The sequence below is a fragment of the Chlorocebus sabaeus genome, chromosome 1 (assembly GCF_047675955.1).
Source record: "Chlorocebus sabaeus isolate Y175 chromosome 1, mChlSab1.0.hap1, whole genome shotgun sequence".
In the NCBI taxonomy this organism is placed as follows: Eukaryota; Metazoa; Chordata; class Mammalia; order Primates; family Cercopithecidae; genus Chlorocebus; species Chlorocebus sabaeus.
The window spans coordinates 81,132,685-81,154,729 of NC_132904.1; the positions used below are offsets into that span (position 1 = coordinate 81,132,685).

Below are 22,045 nucleotides of genomic sequence, written 5' to 3' on the forward strand. Positions count from 1 at the left end.
GGCAAAATATCCGAATAGACAGTTCTCAAAAGAAGTCATACACATGACAAACAGGCCTATGAAAACATGCTCAACATCACTGATCATCAGAGAAATGCAAGTCAAAACTACAATAAGATATTATCTCACTCAAGTTAAAATGGCTTTTATCCAAAAGTCAGGCAATAACAAATGCTGGTGGGGATGTGGAGAAAATGAAACCCTTGTAAACTGCTGTTGGGAATGTAAATTAGTACAACCACTATGGAGAAGAGTTTGGAAGGTCCTTTAAAAACTAAAAATAGAGCTACCATATGATCTAGCAATCCCACTGCTGGGTATATACCTAAAAGAAAGGAACTCATTATATCAAAGAAATATCTGCACTCTCATGTTGTTGCAGTACTGTTTACAATAGCTAAGATTTGAAAGCAATCTAAGTGTCCATCAATACATGGATGGATAAAAAAATGTAGTACATATATACAATGAACTCATTAAAAAATGTGATGCTGTAATTTGCAACAACATGGATGGAACTGGAGGTCATTATCTTAACTGAAGTAAGCCAGGCACAGAAAGATAAACATCACATGTTCTCACTCATTTGTGGGATCTAAAAATCAAAACAATTGAACTCATGGATTTAGAGTAGAAGAATGATTATCAAAGCCTGAGAATGGTAGTTGGGGCAGGGGTGGTGGTGAGGAGGAGAGGTGGGGATGTTTAATGTATACCAAAATCGTATAGTTAGAAAGAGTGAATAAGAATAGTGTTTGATAGCACATCAGGGGGACTAGAATTAATGATAATTTAATTGTACATTTTTAAATAACAAAAAGAGCATAATTCAATTGTTTGTAACACAAAGGATAAATCCTTGAAGGGATGAATACTCAATTTTCCATGATGTGATTATTACACATTGCATGCCTGTACCAAAATGTCTCATGTACCTCATAAATATATACACCTACTATGTTCCCAGAAAAACTAAAAATAAAAAAAAACTAAAGATCTGTTATAACTATAACATTTTAAAATAAGCCTCATGATAATTAGAAAGCAAAAACATATGATAGACACACAAAAAAATTAAAAAATAAGGAGTCAAAACATACCACTAGCAGAAATCACTTAGCCACAAAGCAAGACAACGAGAGAGGAAGAAAGGAACCAAATACCTACAAAACAACAAGAAAATAATTCATACAATGGCAGTGAGTAGTCCTTATCTACAAATTACTTAAATATAAATGGATTAAATTATCCAACTAAATTACATAGATTGGCTGAATGAATTTAAATACACACACACACAAACACACCCCAACTATATGCAGCCTACAAAGTTCCACTTTAAGTAATTGTAAGAACACACATAGACTAAAAGTAAAGCGCTGGAGAAAGATATTTTATGCATATGAAAATCAAAAGAAAGCAAGAATTACACATATATCAGATAAAATAGACTTTAAGTAAAAAAAAATCATAAAAAGAGATGAAGGTTATTATATAATGATAAAGGGTTCAATTCAGCAAGAACATACAACATAAGCAATTATAAATACCTATTCATCCAAAATCCAAGGACCTAAACACATAACATAAATATGGATAGATCTGAATGGAGAGACAGAATAAAATTAATAATAGTAGGAGACTTTAACACTCCACTTTTAACAATGGAGAGATTATTCAGATAGAAAATCAACATGGAAACATTGAACTTAAACTATACTCTAGATCAAATGGACCTAACAGACATATACAGAACATTTTCTCTAACAGCTGCAGGTTACGCATCTTTTTTAAGTCCACATAGAGCATTTTCCAAAAGAGATCATGTGTGACGGCACAGAACAAATCATAAAAGATTTTAAAAGACTAAAATCATATCAAGTGTATTTTCCAACAACAATAGTATGAAACTAGAAATCAATAATGGAACAAACTTTGGAAAATTCACAAATACATGAAAATTAAACAAATGTTTGCTTGAACAGCCAATGAGTGAATTTAAAAATTAAAAGAAAAATTAAAATATTTGATGAGACAAATGAAAATGAGAGCACAATATACAAAAACCTATAGAATATTGCAAAATTGGTTTTAAGAGGCAAGTTTATAGCAACAAATGTCCACATCAAAAAGAAAAAAGATCTCAAATAATACACCTCAATGAACAAGAAAACAAGAAAAAACTAAGCCCAAAGTTAATAGAAGGATGGAAATAGAAAGATTAGAGTAGAAATAAATAAAACAGAGTCTAGAGAAACACCGGAAATGAGCAGTAAAACTAAGAATTGTTTTTTGAAAAAAATATATAAAATTGACAAACTTTTAGCTAGACTAACTATAATAAAAAAACAGAAGACTCAGAAAATAAAGTCAAACATGAAAAAGAAGATATTATAACTGATACAATATAAATAAAAGGATCATAGGAGACTATTATGAACAATTATATACGGACAAATTGGATATCCTAGAAGGAATGGACAAATTCTTACCCACATACAACCTACCATGACTGAACCATGAAGAAAGAGAAAACCTGAACAGACCAAAAACAAGGAGATTGAATCAGTAATAGTCTTCCATTAAAGAAAGTCCAGAATCTGATGGCTTTACTGTTGAATTATGTTACATATTTATTGAATAATTAATACCAATTCTTCTCAAACACTTTCAAAAAATTGAAGAGGAGAGAATACTTCCAAAATTCATTTCATGAGGACAGCATCACCCTGATACCAAAGACAAACAAGAACACGATATATAAAAAGAGAAACTACAGAACAATATTCCTGATGAACATAGATGCAATAATCCTCAGCATAATGTTAGCAATATAAATTCAACAGTACATTAAAAAAGTGTATTTGCCATGATCAGCTGGTCTTGATCATGCACTTATCACTGTGATCATGACTTAAAACTATGAAACTACTAGAAGAAAACCTAGGGGAAAAGATTCACAACATTGGTTTGAGCAATAATTTGGGGATACGGCCCTACAAGAACAGGGAAAAAAAGCAAAATTAGAAAAATGGGACTGCATCAAACTAAAAAGCTTCAGCACAGCAAAGGAAATAATCAAGAAAGAGGTAACCTACACGAATCAGAGAAAATATTTTCAAACTATACATCTGTTAAGGAATTAATACTCAAAATATATAAGAAACTCAAATAACTCAACAGAAAGAAAAGAACCAAATTAGAAAATGGGCAGATGATCTGAATAGACATTTCTAAAGAGAAGACATACACATGGCCAAGAAGAATATGAAAGTATTTTCGACATCACTAATCAGGGAAATGCAAGTAAAAAACAATGAGATATCATCTCACACTTATTAGAATGACTATTATCAAAAAGATAATAAATGCTGGCAAGGATGTGGGAAAAAGGGAGCACTTACACACTGTTGATGGGAATATGAATTAATGCAACTATTATGAAAAAGAGTATAGAGTTTCTTCAAAAATTTGAAAATAGGACTGTATCATATAATTCAGTAATTCAACTATTGGGTATATAGCCAGAGTAAATAAAGTCAGTATGTTGAAGACACATTTGCACTCATATGTATGTTGCAGCCTTATTCAAAACAGCCAAAATATGGAATCAACCTAAATGTTCATCAATGGATGAATGGATAAAGAAAATGTGGTATATGTACATAATGAAATGCTATGTTGCCACAAAGAAGAAGGAAATACTGTCATTTGACACAATATGGATGAACCTGAAAGACATTTGGTTAAGTGAAATAAGCCAGGCACAGAAAGACAATTATAGCATGATCTTACTCCTACGTGAAATCTAAAAATTTGATCTCATAGAAGTAGAGAGTAGAATGGTGGTTACCAGGAGTTGAAGTGGTTGGTGGGAGGAAGAGTTGCGGAAATGTTGTCAAAGGATACAAAATTTTACTTAGAAAAAATAATTTCAAGACATCTATTGTACAACATATTAACAATATATTTATTCTTGAAAAATGCTAAGAGAGTGGATGAATATTCTCACCACAAAATAACTGCATGAAGCAGTGCATACGTTAATTAGCTAGAAAACAAATTTGTTTTCTAAATAAACTTAGTCCATAATTTATATATACTTCATTATGTTGTGCATGGTCAATATATAAAATTTTATCCATCAAAAAAGAGAAAAATAATGTGTAAGGCAGAGCTGGGATTGACAGAGAAACTAAAAGAGAGAAGAGGGAAGAAGAAAATACACAGAAAATAATTTAGCTAATGACTGCTCATAGACAGTTAATATAAAGAAAATGCCAAATGATACACCTAGGAACAAAATATTTTACATCCAAAATGTTCTCTTTAATATAAACATTTCCCAGGGCCCCAATATATTCACCTTAAGAAAACAAAAAGCAAACAAACTTCCTTATCAACTCCTCCAACAAATCTCACAACTGAAGTATGATGAGTGCCTCAGAAGCTCTCAAAACTGTCAGCATCTGCCTTGCTGAGGCCCATTTCATTTGATCATTTATTTGACAGAGGAATAGCTCCAGTTTTGCAGTCCTCCTTAAATTGCTGAGATTCTTCCCCCCAATTAAATCACCCAGTGACAGCAGCAATTTTATTAGGCTACTTTTTAAACTTGGTCAGAAAGCATAAAGATAACAAGGTAAGGCTTGCAACAATATAAATCATGTTAAGAACCATCACTCTGTAGCTCTGGATCCAAATCAAAGCTATGAAATACAGAATGACATTGGATGCTGAAGTGAAAAATACCAACCATGTTTCTCTGAGGTTCAGACATGAATACTCAGACACATTTTATATAACAGTCTGCTCAGTAGATTAGTAAAACAGAGGCCGTACAGCCTGGAAATCCTCCTACTCACATTAAGCTAATTGAGTTGGAGACATCCAATTCATCATATTTGCAGGCTGATTTATAAGCAGCTCACCCTGCCCTGGAGCAGAAAGTGAAATATTATGAGTTAGCTATTCTTAAAATTTGAAACCCAGCAATTCTGAACCTGTCAATATCTTAATGGTACAGAGAAAAGAAGAAGAATTCAATTCATGTGCATTTCTGTGACCCTGATGAAAAAATAAATAGCCAGTGCATATTTTATGACTGATATTTCTATGAAGAGTCTAGCCATATATTGGAAATTCTCTGTGCTAGAATTCTATGGAAAGTGTATCATCATTTTAGCAAGTTGATGGGGTAATTTGAAAACAGTTCTTTGCTAGAATGCAACTTCCATCAAGCATAAAGAACACAGCCTTATGACAGTTAAAACCCAAATTCAGACAGACAAGATATTATTGCTCTTGGCTTAAATAGATGGTAAAAACTTATGGCACTAAATAATAAACAGAAAACTGTCTTATAAGAATGTATCAAAAATACTGAGGAGAATGGAATCAGAAGCAGTTCTGCATTTAGAGAACCCTCCTGAAGCAAATGTACCCTAAAATCCTTCTCATCTAGGGGAACCTGTTGATCTTTGCTTCTGAGGGCTGCTGTGGAATTGGGCAGGCCTCGCAGACACAGTAGATTGGGAGGCCTCCTCCTATTTTTTCTGAAATTTACAAAAGATTTATTCTCAAGGACAAGCATTCCTTAACCAGGCAGTAACTGTGAGACAGAAAAATAGGAATCATAGTTTCTCAGAGGTGAAAGAAAACTTGAAATTCATTCCATCCAGAAATTCCTAACCTTAAGTCTATGTTCCACAGGAAGTTCATAGATGCCCTTCAAGTAATTCATATCATTTCTGAAGATTTATGCAATATTTTTGTGGGTATAGTTTTGTGGGTATAGTTTTTACCTAGGGAAAGGGCTCATAGTTTTTCAAATCAATTTCTCAAAGTAATTTATGCGTGGAAAAAAAGGTTGAAAACGCTATTTAACATTCTCTTTCCTGAATCATCTCTACAATATCTCATTGAAGATTTTTCTACCTTTTGCTTGAATACCTCCAATGACACGAAGTTCGCTACCTTATGAAGCAGGTCATTCTCTCTTTGGACCACGTTATTTAAAACAAAAATTTTTTAACTTACATAAACTCTGTTTTTCTTTCATTGATTACTCTAAAGGTCTTGATGTCTACAAAAATTATATGGACAAGTTCTCTGTTTTAAACACTTTAAAGATGAACTACCATGTCATTGTGAGCTGAGTCTATTCTCCAACAACCACATCACTCATGGCCTTTGATGTTCCCATTTGATATGGTTTTAATAGCCTTGCCAGCCTATATACCCCTCTCTGAAAGCACCCCAATCTGCTGCCATTCTCTCTGAAATATAGTCCTCAGATCCTAACGATATATTCTAGCACAGTATAGAATTGTCATCTCTTTGTTCTTGGCATGCAATTCCATTAATGTAGCCTAAAATTACATTGGTTTTTGGAAGTCCCACACACTGACAGCTCCTTAAACTGACTGTATGTTGACATTCCCCACTGTGCCCCCACCCACCACCTGACCCTCACCACCCAGCTCCTTTTTCTTTATCATATGTTTCTCTTAGTTTTCCATTGACCGTTCTAAAAAGTGGGAATGAGAAAAAGAGGATGGAATGGAAAATGGGGACTAGAAAAACAGAAGTCGAGGTGGAGGTAGCCACACAGTAACTCGAGTGTGGAAGAAGGGGTCCTTTAAGCACAGATAGTAAAATTCAAGCCAACAAATAACCTCCTTAATCTTAATTACTGCCCACGGTGTGCTTCTATTATCATCAGTATATAAATGTGGAAATTAGGTTTAGGAGAATTCAGTGAATTCTCAAATGGCATATTTCTGATGCCATGCCTTGCTCTTATCCCACACACTGCCCTGCAGCTCTGGGAAACCATCCCATAGAGAAATAATAGCAGAAATAATAGCATTGCTACGATGTAGATTAGTCTTTGATATATGAATCACATTTTGTTTTTACAACACTATCTCATCAGAATTTGTACAAGTACACAAATAGACATAAGAGTTAAATAATGATGAGGCTTACTTTTACTGAATCAATCTGATGCACACAGTTTAGTTGGAGAGATATGGGATGAAGAGAGAGGTTGGTCTAGTGTCAACAACCTAGATTTGGCCCTTTCCTAAAGCTGAAAGATGGCACAAACATATAATAACTCAGTGATAACAATTTTCAATAACATACCCTAGAAATTGAAATAAGTGAACATCTGTGACCTGCTGAGTCAAGAACACCTGTTGTTTACTTTTCTTGGGAAACAGAGATATGAACTCAGGTCTAGGAATCCAAGACCCGGATTCCTGTCTCAGCTATGGTGTTAGCTAGGTGGCTGACTTGGGAAAGTCGCATAATAGCTGTGATTCTTAGTTTCTTTATTTGTAAAATTAAGTGGTTAGAATATGTTATTCCTAATTCCTCTGCTGAGATGTAAGTCCAGTGATTCTATGAGGCTTGCTATTGGATACCGGGTTATCTGATTATTTAAGGAATTTATTGCTGAACTTAAAAGCCTCTTGCCTGGATCTATGCAGCACATTATCTAAATTAAAACAAGGTATCATCTTGTCTGAGAAGGGGCTCCATTTTCTAATTCATATAAATATGTTGAATGAGTGGTGGCAGCTCTGCTTTAATTGTTCATAAGAGAAATAAAACCTACTTTTTGAAATGATATTTCAAATAGCTTTATATTGCTTGTTTATAATTAAAAGCAGGTAATATGTCTTATAGTCCACTGAGAAAATAAACTACCATCAGAAACAACTTTTTAAATTAAATTTCTTTGGGCCGGGCATGGTGGCTCAAGCCTGCAATCCCAGCACTTTGGGAGGCCAAGGCAGGCAGATCACCTGAGGTCAGGAGTTCAAGACCAGCCTGGCCAACATGGTGAAACCCCGTGTCTACCAAAAATACAAAAATTAGTTGGGTGTGGTGGCACACACCTGTAATCTCAGCTACTTGGGAAGCTGAAGCAGGCGAATCACTGGAACCCAGGAGGCAGAGACTGCAGTGAGCAGAGATCACGCCACTGCACTCCAGCCTGGGTGACAGAGTGAGACTCTGTTGAAAGAAAAGAAAGAAAGAAAGAAAAGAGAGAAAAAGAGAGAGAGAGAGAGAGAGAGAGAGAGAGAGAGAGAAAGAAAGAAAGGAAGGAAGGAAGGAAGGAAGGAAGGAAGGAAGGAAGGAAGGAAGGAAGGAAGGAAGGAAGGAAGGAAGGAAGGAAGGAAGGAGAAAGAAAGAGAGAGAGAGAGAGAAAAAGGGAGGGAGGGAGGGAGGGAGGGAAAGAAGAAAGAATTTCTTTACAGGCAATATGAAGAAGTGAAACTAGAAAATCTCTAGAGCTCCAGTCCTGAAAACAAAATCTCTGGAACACCTTCAATTACTATAATTTCAAGCTAACGTTTGTGAGTGTCCCATTACTTCTGTATGTGCCCTATTGCTTAATGGGCATTAAGGTCACGGTGGGAGGTGGGGAGTTGTTCTGGTCTATGTAAAGGAACTTCAGTAAGTGCCTCTTGAATGCATTTTAAATGAACTTACCTGTGACCCAAAATTGGCCACAAACTCTAACATACTCAATGTTCTGCCAATTCAGAAGGAACAAATCATCTGCCTTCAGACTGACTTTGGTGAGTCAGCTGGACTGGAAGAATATATCCTGGGAGCTGCATTAGGATTAAATCTGATTGCTAGACACTGGCAATTCCTCTCTGAGTTGGAGAAAATCAATTCAACTTTCTCTACCATGTTTTCTTATACAACATTCTGTCTTATATAAGATTATATAAGTTTCCTTTGCATATACCTATAGAGACATTTAAAAATTGCCTTCTGGATGATTTTTTTATACTTATTAAATAAGGTTAAATAAGTGCTTTGTTATATAGCTTCTGTCCACTAAATGATTCTTGTACATCCTGATTATCTTTAAAGATTGTGCATATGTTCCAATATCTCCCATAACTAGCCTTAAAAGAGAGCTTTCCGCTTTAGTAAATTCTTGTTTGGACCACTCAAAATGTCCCCAATTCATTTGCTACAATTTGAGCTAACCAACGTGACATTCACTTTTGCAGAAGAGATAACAATTTAAATAACACACCCTTACTTAGCTGAGATGGGAATATTCTATAGTGTAAAACCATTCTCTGAAGGACATCAATGATGAGGATATAACAATTTCCAATCATTACTGAGAGCTCAAAGAGTTAACTAATCTTACATTTAGATTTGTTCTTAAATGCATATGCATTTTCTATTTTTTTTTAATGTGAAATAATTACCATTTACTGAGCAACTACAAGGCGCCAAGTACTACAGACTTTCCATGTATTATCTCAAGTAATCCTTACAGCATGGAATGTGAATTCCATACTATTATTTCCAAGAGGTTAGAAGTTAATAGATTTGCTAACAGACACAGCTAGAAAGCAACTGAGCCACAATGTAAACACAAGTAAGTCTGATTCTAAAGCCCATCTGCTTTCCACTGTATGCTATTACTTTTCTGGATTAGCCGGGAAAGAGTTAAAAATTCAACAGCACTATGTGTGTCAGAATTAATTTTTGCAGAGTTTGGAAAAATTTCTGATTATCTTTGCTAAGAAAAAAGAATTGAAAATATGCTCACCAAAAGATTACAATTCCATTCTGTTTAGAAATATGGGAGGGATGTAGAAGTTATGTATCATTTTAGGGTACCACTAACAATATCATCTTTAACCACAGTAACAATAGGTGCCTTATATTGGTGAGCAGCCTCTGTGAGTGTTAGTACATTATTTCTAATTGTTACAGAAAGTTTTGGCAATAGTGAAATCTTAGTTTTGAGAAAAATTTCTGTGTAACTGAGTTAACTCTAGAAATATCTGCAGCTACAAATAATCACTAACAATACTTACCTAGAATTTTCTATAAACACTTATTTTTAAAACTTATTATAATTTTAATAACCTAATATTTCTTAGAAAAAAATCATTATTATTATTGTTATTAATACTGTGTAGATAAAAGAAGTAGAAAATTTGAATTTCACCTCACAAACTCATCTTTCAAAACTCATGGAGAGAACCCCTTCCATGGGTGTCCAGTCTTTTGGCTTCCCTGGGCCACATTGGAAGAAGAAGAATTGTCTTGGGCCACACATAAAACACACTAACTCTAATGATAGCTGATGATGTTGAAAAAAAAAAAAAGTGCAAAAATTATCTCATAATGTTTTAAGAAAGTTTACGAATTTGTGTTGGGTCCATTCAAAGCTGTCCTGAGTCACATGTGGCCCATCACCGCAGGTTGGACAAGCTTGCCTTAACCCTTGATGACTTTGGTTCTAGAAAGAATTCTTACATTTTGAGATACTGGTTCAGTCCTATGCCTAACACTCCTTTATTCCCACTTTTCAATATCTGGCCTAAATAGCCACAATTATGTGGGTATGCTCTTTGTACCCTTTTCAATTAAAGATAATTGAGGAAAGAAATGCTTTATTTGCATTTAATTTCGATCAGGAGATTTTGTGCCTACATTCAGCATGCGTCTGTCAAGGCCATATTTCACTCAACCATTTCCTCTCACCACAGACTAGTCCTAGAACACTATGCATTGTGCACAAGTCACAAATCTCTGCCAAACCCTTATGGTTTTATTAACTAAGAGCTTCTCAATTTAGCTTCACAAATCTGTTTCTTCCTCAAGACTAGATGCTTCCAGGATGATCATCTCAGCTACTTCCACCATCTAGTGGCAAGAGATAGAAATGAAAGGATTTTACATTTTTGAAGATTATTGCTTAAAATATCAAGAATCAGAATAGTTTTCTAATTAGTGGTATTACTAAAAACATAATGTCTAGAAAGGAAAAATAAGCACATTATTTTTAGTTGGTGGTCAGGACCTCATGACTATTGGGGTCAAATGTAACTCATGAGGGTTTTTTTTGTTGTTTTTGTTTTTGTTTTTGTTTTTAATTAATCAAGTAAGTATTTTAAAACATCTGCTGTTTGGTCAACACAATCTTAGGCATTGTAAAGGAGCTACAAATTTCTGTATTTAAAAGACATGACTCCCTTTTAGTAGAAGTTCATAACTTAGTTATGAAAATAGAAGCTCCAAGCTACTAAGGGCTAAATGTTGTGGTAAATTCTCACTACTTCAGGTTATCCTCAGTAGGTACCTCTTTCTCCCCAAAGCCCATATATGGTGTTGTTGGCACCTGTGTTTCAGTCCTCTGTGTTCTCCTCCCCTCTCCTGAGCAATCCCATCTGTTTTCACAACTCCAACTACACTGAAAACTTCAAAGTTTCCATTTTCTAGATCAGATTTTTATTTCAAACTGACTGTTGAACACTTCTATCTGGGTGTAACATAAATATTTCAAAATCAATTATTCCAACATAAACTCAGAAATTATCCCACTCCCTCCCCTGCCGTTCTAAAATCTGCTCTTCCTCTGGCATTCTTGGTTTCATTTCATGATACATCCTCTACTCAGGGGTCAAATTTTAAAAACTGTAAATTATCTTCTATTTCTCTCTCTCTTCTACCTTCTATATGTAATAGGTCTCAGTGTCCTGATGATATCTCTTTCTAAATAAATCTTCTAATCTATCTTTCCCTTCAACCCCAATACCTCTGCTTTATATCAAAGTTTATCTATCTTTTACATTTTACCTGATGCCCTTGAATCTGATGTCATACCTTTCCAATTTTTCCTTCCACTGTACCACATGACATGAATAATGGTCTAATTTGCAAATCAGGTCACGTTACTCTCTTTTTTAAAAATTCTGTAGTCACCCCTCATTACCTAAAAAGTGAAGTTCAGTCTCTTCATAAGGTCCTTCATTACCTGTTCATGCCCATCTGTCTTGCTTTATGGGATGTTTGGGCCCACTCTATGCCTCTTTCCTTAATTCTTACATTGTATGTCAGTATCCTAGTCAACTACTTGGCAATTCTCAGAACTTTTCCATGTTGTTACACAACTGCTAGAGAATAGGGCAACCTTGACTTTTCTCCCTTACTTCACACTTCCTTCAAGTAAAAAATGATCTCCTGTATATTTTTTTTTCTCTGACAACACCCATCTTAACCTCTCCAGCTCCAAAAAATAAAACAGTTTTTCTAGGTCTTGAGAGACCTTTCTTTGCTACTTTCTTTATTGTACACTCCAAAAGTATATGTGCCTAACCAAAACATAATTTTATACTAAAGAAATAATTCTATGACAAAATATGCTTGGGAAATACTTTGTACTAATCATATTTCCATCTTAGATGTTTATATTTCATATTATTATAGTAAAGACTCTGAGAAATCCTTCAACAAGTTAATGGATTTAACTCCTCAAATGTGTTTAAGCATTCATTCATACCTTTATTTTAATAATGCTAACCAAATTTCACCCAACATACTTTGGGAGATGCTAGTCTAGTTTCATTTTAGATTCCAATAAGGGAGTAAAATAAAAAAACAAAACAAAGCAAAACAAAAATAAGGTGCAGTCCAGGTCATGGGAGCTTACACATTTACTAAGAGCAAAAAAAATGGCAAACCTAGAGGAAAGAACATTATATAGTAGTCCTCCCTGATCTTAGGTGGCACTTTTCATGCAGTTTCAGCTACCAGAGGTCAACTATGGCCTGAAAACAGGTCAGTACACACAAGACGTTTTGAGAGACAGAGGGAGAGCACATTCACATAACTTTTATTAAAGTATATTGTTATAATTATATTTTATTAACTGACTGTTGAACACTTCTACCTGGGTATAACATAAATACTTCAAAATCAGTTATTGTTAATCTCTTACTGAGCCTAATTTATAAATTAAATTTTATCATATGTATGTGATGACATACATATGAAAACATAGGAAAAACCATAGTATAAATAGGATTTGGCACTATCTGCAGTTTCACGCATCCATGGGGGGGTCCTAAAATGTATCCCCCACAGATAAGTGGGGACTACTGTATAGTTCAACAAATAATTTTTAGAACTATAGAATAAGGTATATTTTTAAATGATGACTATGTGGGATGCACTAAATCCTTGTGCCATAGGATCTTATGCCCAGTTGGGGTTGGCCAAGAGTTAACAGAAAAGGCTTTATATAGGAAGAGGGTTTTTATTGTACTTTTGGCTAAAACATACTTTCCTATGATTGTGCTCTGGCAACTCTAGTAAGAAAACAGTATAAAAAATACACATTGTGATCCTTTGTCTATAGTTTTTTATTGGCTTCCTCATGCTTCAGCTCTTCTATAATTTCTCAAATGTGCATTGCCTACAGATTCCCAAATGTCTTCTTATATATACTCAACAAGTGCCCAGTTGTCCCAGGGTATTGAAGTTTACCCAAACCTCACATACTCCTAATTTCCAGCAAAGTTTCCCAGAACTGTTTATTCTAGTCTCTGTGAAAATTCAAGAACACACAATTATATTTATCTGATTAAACTAATTCACACCAATTTATAAAAGGAGGCTTTAATCTTCCTTGTAATTAGTCATTAAACCTAAGAATCTAAGCTGGTTTTGACTGCAAGACACACTTCTTTTTTAATACACCCTAGGAAATACAGCCAATTTTAATTGCAAGATGCCATTGATTTTAAGACACATCCAGGTTTCAGATATGTTAATATGTGATAAAATATGAAGTTTAGAATTTATGAAATTTTATATAAATGATGATTAGGTAAGGAAGAAGAGGACAGCAGTTAACTCCCTCCCTTTCTCTCTCTCTCTCTCGCTAATAAATACTTCTACAGGGTACTCTGGTAGATGCTTGGGGCCCCAGGGTTTTAAGTTTGAGGAATTCAAATTTCAGTTTTGGAATAATAATAAGTAACAAATAATTATGAATCAAGTCCCCCAAGATAATAATCCAGATACTGAAAATCATGTTTCACTGCTCTTTGTTTCCCCATCACTTAGTGCTATAGTAGGCACTCAGTCAATATTTGTTGAACTGACCTAAAGTGAAAAGAACTAAACTGAAAAGAAAATTCTTGTGGTTTATCATAGGCCAACTTCTTTTATGAAAGACTGTAGGTAACATCTGAAGAGATCGCATCCCCACACCTTGAGGAAAGGAAAACAAATTCCCTTGAATTGACCACTAAATTGCATGTCTCCTTCCAACCCCATACTTCACACTGGCCAAGGAACTCTAATGAAAACAGGCTTAGAAAGCCCATCTATCACTTAGGCAGCTGGTATGCACCAAAGACAGATGAATTTTAGAACCAGGGCTTCAAGTGATACACGACGATGGAGAAAATAATACTCAAACCTGTGACAGTGAGATTACTCAGCTAATGATTCAGAGCCCACTCAGTGTGACATTTAAACTATTATCCAGCAATTTCACACTCTGTTTAGGCATACCATATGTAAATTCTCCATTAATACTAGAGTCACATTGTTTTCTCAGTAGGATTCTGGGGCAAGCATCTGATTATGTGTTTTGCCTCCTTTTCTTCCTTTTAGTGCTTGACCCAAGAATACTAGACAGATAAAAGAAGGCAAAGAAGTTGAAAATATGACAGTTCTAATGGAGACCTTGTATCTTTTTAGCAGTTCCCTGACTCTAATAGGCTTCCTTTATGAGAAAATAACCCATTAGATTTTAATCATGGTAGGTTTTCCAACAGTTGAACTGTGACAATGTAACAACTTGATTAGTAAATATATCTTATTGCTATAAAAATGCAAGTGCTTGAATCTGATATTCACAGTGCTGTGCTGGAGCTCACTCACTAGCTCATGAGAATCTCATGTGCCTCCATTTCCAAATATTTAAAAAGCAGCTTTAGGTTGGTAGCCTGAAATCAGCCATGCTGGGAATATTTACATCACAAAATTGGCCAACCTTAAAATGGACTTTTTTATCCCCCTAGAAAAATCTTACACATTTATTCCTATTACTATTGGTGATGAGGGAGAGATACACAGGGTGTCTTTACTAAGACAATCTAAAAGCATATCTTGAGCTATAAAATACCAGATCATACTGAATGGACAAAAGTTGGAAGCATTCTCCTTGAAAACCAGAACAAGACAAGGATGCCCTCTATCACCATTCCTTTTCAACAAAGTCCTGGAAATCCTAGCCGAAGCAATCAGGCAAGAGAAAGAGGTAAAAGGCATCCAAACAGGAAGAGAAGAGGTCAAACTATTCCTGTTGGCAGATGATATGATGCTATGCCTAGAAAACCCCTTAGTCTTCACCCAAAAGCTCCATGATCTGATAAACAACTTCAGCAAAGTTTCAGGATATAAAACCAGTATACAAAAATCAGTAGCATTCCTATCTACTAACAACGTCCAAGCTGAAAGTGAAATCGAGAACCCAATCTCATTTACAATAGCCACAAAAAGAATAAAATACCTATGAATACAGCTAACCATGGAGGTAAAAGATCTCTACAATGAGGATGACAAAAAAATTGCTCAAGGAAATCAGAGATGATTCAAACAAATTGAAAAACATTCTATGCTCATGGATAGGAAGAATCAACATTGTTAAAATGGCCATGCTCTCCAAAGCAATTTACACAGTCAGTGCTATTCCTATCAAATACCAATGACATTCTTCACAGAATTAGAAAACAACTATTAAAATTCACATAGAACCAAAACAGAGACCAAAGAGCCAAGGCAATATTAAGCAAAAAGATCAAAGCTGTAAGTATCACATTATTGGACTTCAAACTATACTACAAGGCTACAGTAACAAAAATAGCATAATACTGGTAGAAAAACAGACACATAGACCAACTGAACAGAATAAAGAGCCCAGCAATAGTGCTGCACATCGCCAACTATCTGATCTTCAATAAAGTGAGCAAAAACAGGCAATGGGGAAAGGACTCCCTAGTCAATAGATGGTGCTGGGACAACTGGCTAGCCATATACAGAAGATGGAAACTGAACCCCTTCTTTATACCACATACAAAAAATCAACTCAAGATGGATTAAAGACTTAAATACAAAACCTAAAACTACAAACATCCGGGAAGATAACCTAGAAAATACTATTCTGGAAAGAACCTGGTGAAGATTTCATGATGAAGATGTCAAAAAAAAATTGTGACTAAAACAAAATTTGACAATGGGATCTAATTACACTTAAGAGCTTCTGCACAACAAAAGAAACTATCAACAGAGTAAACAGACAACCTACAGAATGGGAGAAAATTTTTGCAAAGTATTCAGAATCTCATATTCAGAATCCATTAACAAGCCAAAAAATAATCCTATAAAAAAAGTGGGAAAAGGACATGAGCAGACACTTTTTAGAAGAGATATATATGCGGCCAACAAGCATATGAAAAAATGTTCAACGTCACTAATCATTCGAGTAATGGAAATTAAAACCACAAAGAGATACCATCTTACATCAGTCAGAATGGCTTTTATAAAAAGTCAAAAAATAACAGATGCTGGTGAGGTTGCAGAGAAAAGGGAATGCTTATTCAGTGCTGCTAGGAATGTAATTATTCCAGGTATTGCAGAAAGCAGTTTGACAATTTCTCAAAGAACTTAAAACAGAATTGTCATTCGACCAAGTAATCTCATTATTGGGTATATACTCAAAGGAATATAAATTACTCCTCCGTTAAGACACACACAAAGGTATGTTTGTTGCAGCACTATTCACAATAGCAAAGGCAAGGAATCAACCTAAATGCCTATCAACAGTAGCTGGGATAAAGAAAATGTGGAACGTATACACCGCAAAATACTGCACAGCCATAAAAACTTTGGGAGGCTGAGGCTGGCAGATCATGAGGTCAGGAGATCTGAAGTCCCAGCTACTCAGGAGGCTGAGGCAGAGAATCGCTCGAACCCGGGAAGTGGAGGTTGCGGTGAGCCAAGATTGTGCCATTGCACTCCAGCCTGGGCGACAGAACGAGACTCCATTTCAAAAAAAAAGAAGAAGAAGAAGAAAAAGAAAGTAAAAGAAAAAGAATGAGATCATGTTCTTTGCAGCAACATAGATGGAGCTGAAGGCCATTATCCTAAGCATACTAACACAGGAGCAGAAAACCAAATGCTACGTATTCTCACTTACAAGCGGGACCTAAACATTGAGTACATATGGACACAAAGAAGGGAACAACAGACACTGAGACCTACTTGAAAACAGTGGGTGGGAGGAGGGTGAGGATTGAAAAACTACCTATTTGATACTATGCTTATTACCTGGTGATGAAATAATCTGCACACCAAACCTCTGTGACATGCAGTTTACCTATATAACAAACCTGCACAGGTACCACTGTACTTAAAATACAAGTTTAAAAATAAATAAATAAATAAATACTCAAACACATCTTGTTTAGTATAAACAACACCTCGAGAATGTCATGATGAAAAAATCCTGGTCCCAAAATAGCTACCTCACAGCCTGCGTGTAGAAATTCTTGGCGAGCTTCCCTTTCCCTCCTCTTCACAATACCTTGGGGCCATACCACAGAACTGGTGGTTCCAAAAAGGAAAAAAATCTATTAGGACCACAGTGTTTCATCCCAGGGTCTTGCTATTCATAGGTGGCTGTTCTTAAAACTGACATGAGGTGCCCTCAATAAAAGTCTAGGAAATTAGTTAGAAGTGACATAAATATAACAGAAAATCTAGGCTAACAGAAACCCATTGAAGTTGAATACAGTTAATTCTGAGACTGAGATTCCTGGAAGGCAAAGAATAAAGGGAAAATAGGAAAACTTCCTTTGTTTATATGAGGTCTGAGATTTAGAAAAAGCATACTGTCCCCTCAACTCTGATATACATTTTCCAAATGAGACAGCGAGTAGCATAATAAATGATGGTACAATCACCAGAACTGCAGATGTTCAGATAATTATATTATCATGTATATGCTGAAGACTTAATATACAAAACAAAGCTCCCATGATGCTTTCATTGTTCTGTTCTTTTTTTTTTTTTTTTTTTTTTTTTTACTGTAACCAGACTAGCATCCCTCATAATTACAATAGCACCAATTATAAAATTTGGACTCTCCCTATTCCATTTTTGAATCCCAGAAGTAACGCAAGGAATTTCACTACTTTTAGGCATAATCCTACTGATAAGACAAAAGATGCACTTACTTTAAATATTTCATCTATCATTGTTAGTTGACTTAAATATAATACTAATAATCACCATATTATCGATTCTAGTAGAAGGATATAAAATGCTAGCCTTGATTATCCTACTTACTTAGCCTAAAGTCCTTTGGGAGGTATGCTCTAGAGTTGATTAAGGAGGAAAAGTTGGGAAGGGAGAAAGGTGGCGAAATTTGTGTATGTGTGTGTTGGGGGTTGTGGCATGGACAGGGTCTCACTTTGTTGCCCAGGCTATAGTGCAGTGTGTGTGATCACGGCTTACTCCAGCCTCAACTTCCTGGGCTCAAAGGATCCTCTCACCTCAGACTCCTGCACACCTGTAACTACACTTGCACGTCACCTCGCTTGGCTAATTTGTTAAAATTTTTGCAGAGACAAGGTCTTGCCTTGTTACCCAGGCTGGTCTTGAAGTCCTGGGATCAGCGGTCCTCCCACCTCGGCTCCCCAAAGTGCTGAGACTACAGGCGCGGACCACTGTGCCTCACCTATGGAGGTTCTTATAGGGAGTTTTTCAACCAGTTTGAAAGAATAAAACAAATGTAAGTACCCGCGATGCAGTTCAGTCTCTCAGCCCTGCCCTTTCTCAATTTACAGTGGTTGGTACACAGAGTAGGGATCAGCAACTGTTTGAAAAAATTAAAGAGTACTGTCTAACTCTAGGAATCAGAATGATTCTATACTGAACACAGAATTCTGATTCCTAAACAGGACCTTAGAGGCAATTTTGTTTACCCTTCTACGGAAGGAGTCTTTTCTACAAAACCTCTGACAAGCCATTATCCATTGCTGAAAGATTTCTAGGGTTAGGGAACTTCTGTCTCAAGAAGTAGTCTACAATTTTTTTGAGTAGCTATAAATATCAGGAGCTGTGGCGTTAAAATGATCCCACATATAATATACATTACTGTCACTTATGCACAGTGGATCTACTTCTGCCTTCTGCATAACATTGATGTCATGTTTTTCAGATGACAGCTCTTGAGGTAAAAAAGGTTAAGTCCCGTGTCCCCCAATTCTTAATCTTTTCTTCTCCACGTTAAACATACTCATTTTCACCAGTCATCCAAACACTTGCAAAGAAATTCTGGAGATTTACACAATGAATCCCAGAAGCAGAATATTAATATTAATATATTTTTACTTATTATGTAATATTTACTGGAATTTGACAATTGATCCAATATTTTTATGTATTGGTAGTAGCTATAGCTAAGTTATTTGATAATACAATTTAGCATACAAATATGTTTGAAATGTTTCAAAATTTGAAACATAAAGTTAAGCATATGTTAACCTCTCTTAGATGTTCTGGTAGGTATAATAAGATCCAGAGAACATGGAAGACACTTTTATGTCTATACTTTTTATTGTAGCACAGCTATGTAGAAGTGCTGGCAAAATGAATGTTCTAGGTGATGAAAGAAATTTTTGTTTAGCAATAATTACTAAGGAATTAACTGGTAGGTGTTTTTATTTTTTCCATTTGAATTCTCTTTTATTTCAGCCAAATTTTGACTTTTCTTTTTAAACTTTGATAAACATTTAAAAGCTTTTTGTCCAAAATCCGGTAGTGCCAGTTCAGCCAAAAAACAAAAACAAAAACAAACAAACAAAAAAAAGCAGAGTAATTTGCTAATTTGCAGCCAAGGGGCATAGAAAAGTATTTTTTTCTCATTTAATTATACCTTCTTGTCAAGATATAATTCATCAAGCAATTGTTTAAAATTAAATTTTAAAAAGTAGAAAGTATTGGTAAAAGTATGACATCAAATTGAAATAAGTCTAATAAACAATTTTCTCTAGGATACAATAGAGGCATTGATTAGACAACTCACACATTTTCCTTTATAGTTTAGACAGTAAGGCAATCGTTAGATGTGATCATGTTATATTTGCTCCCTTTGTTGGACCACGACTACTGACGAACAGAGAGCATTTGAGCAAAACCTTGATGTACTTGGGTTTTAAAAATATGTGGTTAGCTTATTTTTCCTTTCAATGTTTCAATCTTGGCGCTTTCTTTGCCATTCTCAGCAACTAAAATGATTTTTCCAGATACTCAAACAATTGCAATAAAAATATGTCCCAAAAATACAAGGTGAGCCTCCAATGCACAAGAAAGACCCTTTGGCAACCCGTGTCCTCTATCACTTTTTAAAAGAGCCTCATTTACTCAGGCCAGCAAACATCTTCATTAGCAATTAAGACCAACCACCGCCACCAACTATAAAGTTGGAAGGGCAACATAACTGACCTTCAGAGGAGAAATATGAGACTGCAAGACGTATCCATGGACATTTTCTATTTGAGAGAGGTTCTTTTCTGATACATGCACGAGTTCTGGGCCTCTTACTTCATGGGTTAGTCGAGGTAAGGAATGATCATGTGGAGCGTCCTCATCTTGATATCGATACTTCTAGGAGAAAAGAAAAGAAAGGAAAAATACGTATATATCAGTGTTTGTGAAGGAGATAGACTGAACTTCATATTCTAACTTCATCAATAGGACACAGTGTGCACCTACTTTTGACTTCACCAAATGGGCTTTGCTGTAGACTCTTCTGGCGGTCACCATAGACCAGATCAAATGCAAGTAAAACTGAGTTAACCACGAATATTGACCAAAGCCCAGGACTTGTTGCTGCCCAACAATATACTCTCTTTATTTGTGAGTTACAGAAAGGTGATAACAAATGAGACAGAACATTTACTTTACTTAAGTAAGTGAGGAGGTAACCCTCTTGACCAGAGTAGCTAAGTATGTGTTAAAAATTCTAGGTCATGGATGGAGAAGAAAAAAAAAGTGCTAGGCAAGAAGAAAATAGAATTCCAATATATCCCATTGAGAAAACTTAATTTTGTTTCAGAATTTGTGAGTGATTTAAGTTCCTTTGGAAATGAGGAAAAAAATGTGTCACCCACATTGTTTGTGTTAGACTCAAAGAGAAGACAATCTTATCTTTCTTTACTTCACTCCCTAGGAGAAGGAGTATTGATTCCGGTCAGTCAGATTCTGGGACAAAAGACCACAATTTTTAGAAGCAGAGCTAGCTTTTAAAGAATTTTAAAAATCAAGGCAAAGCATCTGCCTATATTCTGATGGCTCCCTGAGGTGACAGAGGTAAATATTTCTTTCTCTCTTATTCCCTTTTCCTCTTTTCTTAACCTTCTTGCTTATACATGACTGTAACAGTAAAGATCATTGTCTGAGTCTTCCAAGCAGATAAAAGGAAGTTGGCAGAGAGAAAAACAAGGTTCAGGATAAGGAACGCTCTGAGCGAGCTCAGCCCTCTTCTTGGGGTCTACCTCCATTTTCAGCCTTAGCCTGGGTCTCCATCCTATTTCTTTGTCTCTTACTAGTTTGTACCCCTTTTCCCTTGGATCTGTCCCTTTAGAGTTCCATCATTCTAAGGCTGTTGTCCTACCTGGGAAAGATGAAAGGGAACTCTCTACATCTGACCCCTAATTCAGATAATGAAGTGTTAGTTTGCTGTACTTTGCCTATGTTGTTTGTGCCTAACACAGGGATATTGGGAGCAGGGATCTAAACATTGTCATAACACCATCACAGGCTAATTGTGATATCTAACCTCTTCCCAGTGTCCCATTGTTTTTGTCATTAATGGTTAATTTTATCATATATATATATATATATAATTTCTTGGACATCAGCTCTCAGACTGATTCATAATATAAATGTAACAAGAAACATTCCAGGGATGATAATTCAATCTGTTGTTCACTCTTCCTCAGAAGCAGATTATCAATACTTATACTTTCTGGGGCAGGGTGGGCTTTCTTCAATGTCCCAAGTAACATTTGTCTCAACAAAAGTAACAGTGTTATAATTGCAGTTTTCAAAGGACTCTCACATACGTGTTCCATTGCAATCATTCTTGGCCGTTTCACCCATGAGAAAACTAACACTCCAAGAAGTTAAG

General features: G+C 35.5%; 1 protein-coding gene across 14 annotated transcripts in view; it reads right to left on the reverse strand.

Annotated features, from left to right (window-relative positions):
• The window catches only part of DLG2 (discs large MAGUK scaffold protein 2), a 2,222,296-nt gene that overhangs the window by 1,070,959 nt on the left and 1,129,292 nt on the right, over window positions 1–22,045 (reverse strand). For 11 of the 14 annotated variants that reach the window (XM_008020354.3, XM_008020345.3, XM_008020348.3 and 8 more), the window contains one exon: window positions 20,359–20,520. In XM_008020354.3, the coding sequence (XP_008018545.1) occupies window positions 20,359–20,520 (162 nt within the window). The remainder of the gene's footprint in view (window positions 1–20,358; window positions 20,521–22,045) is intronic. The other 3 variants (XM_073019942.1, XM_073019981.1, XM_073019929.1) reach the window with 1 other exon arrangement.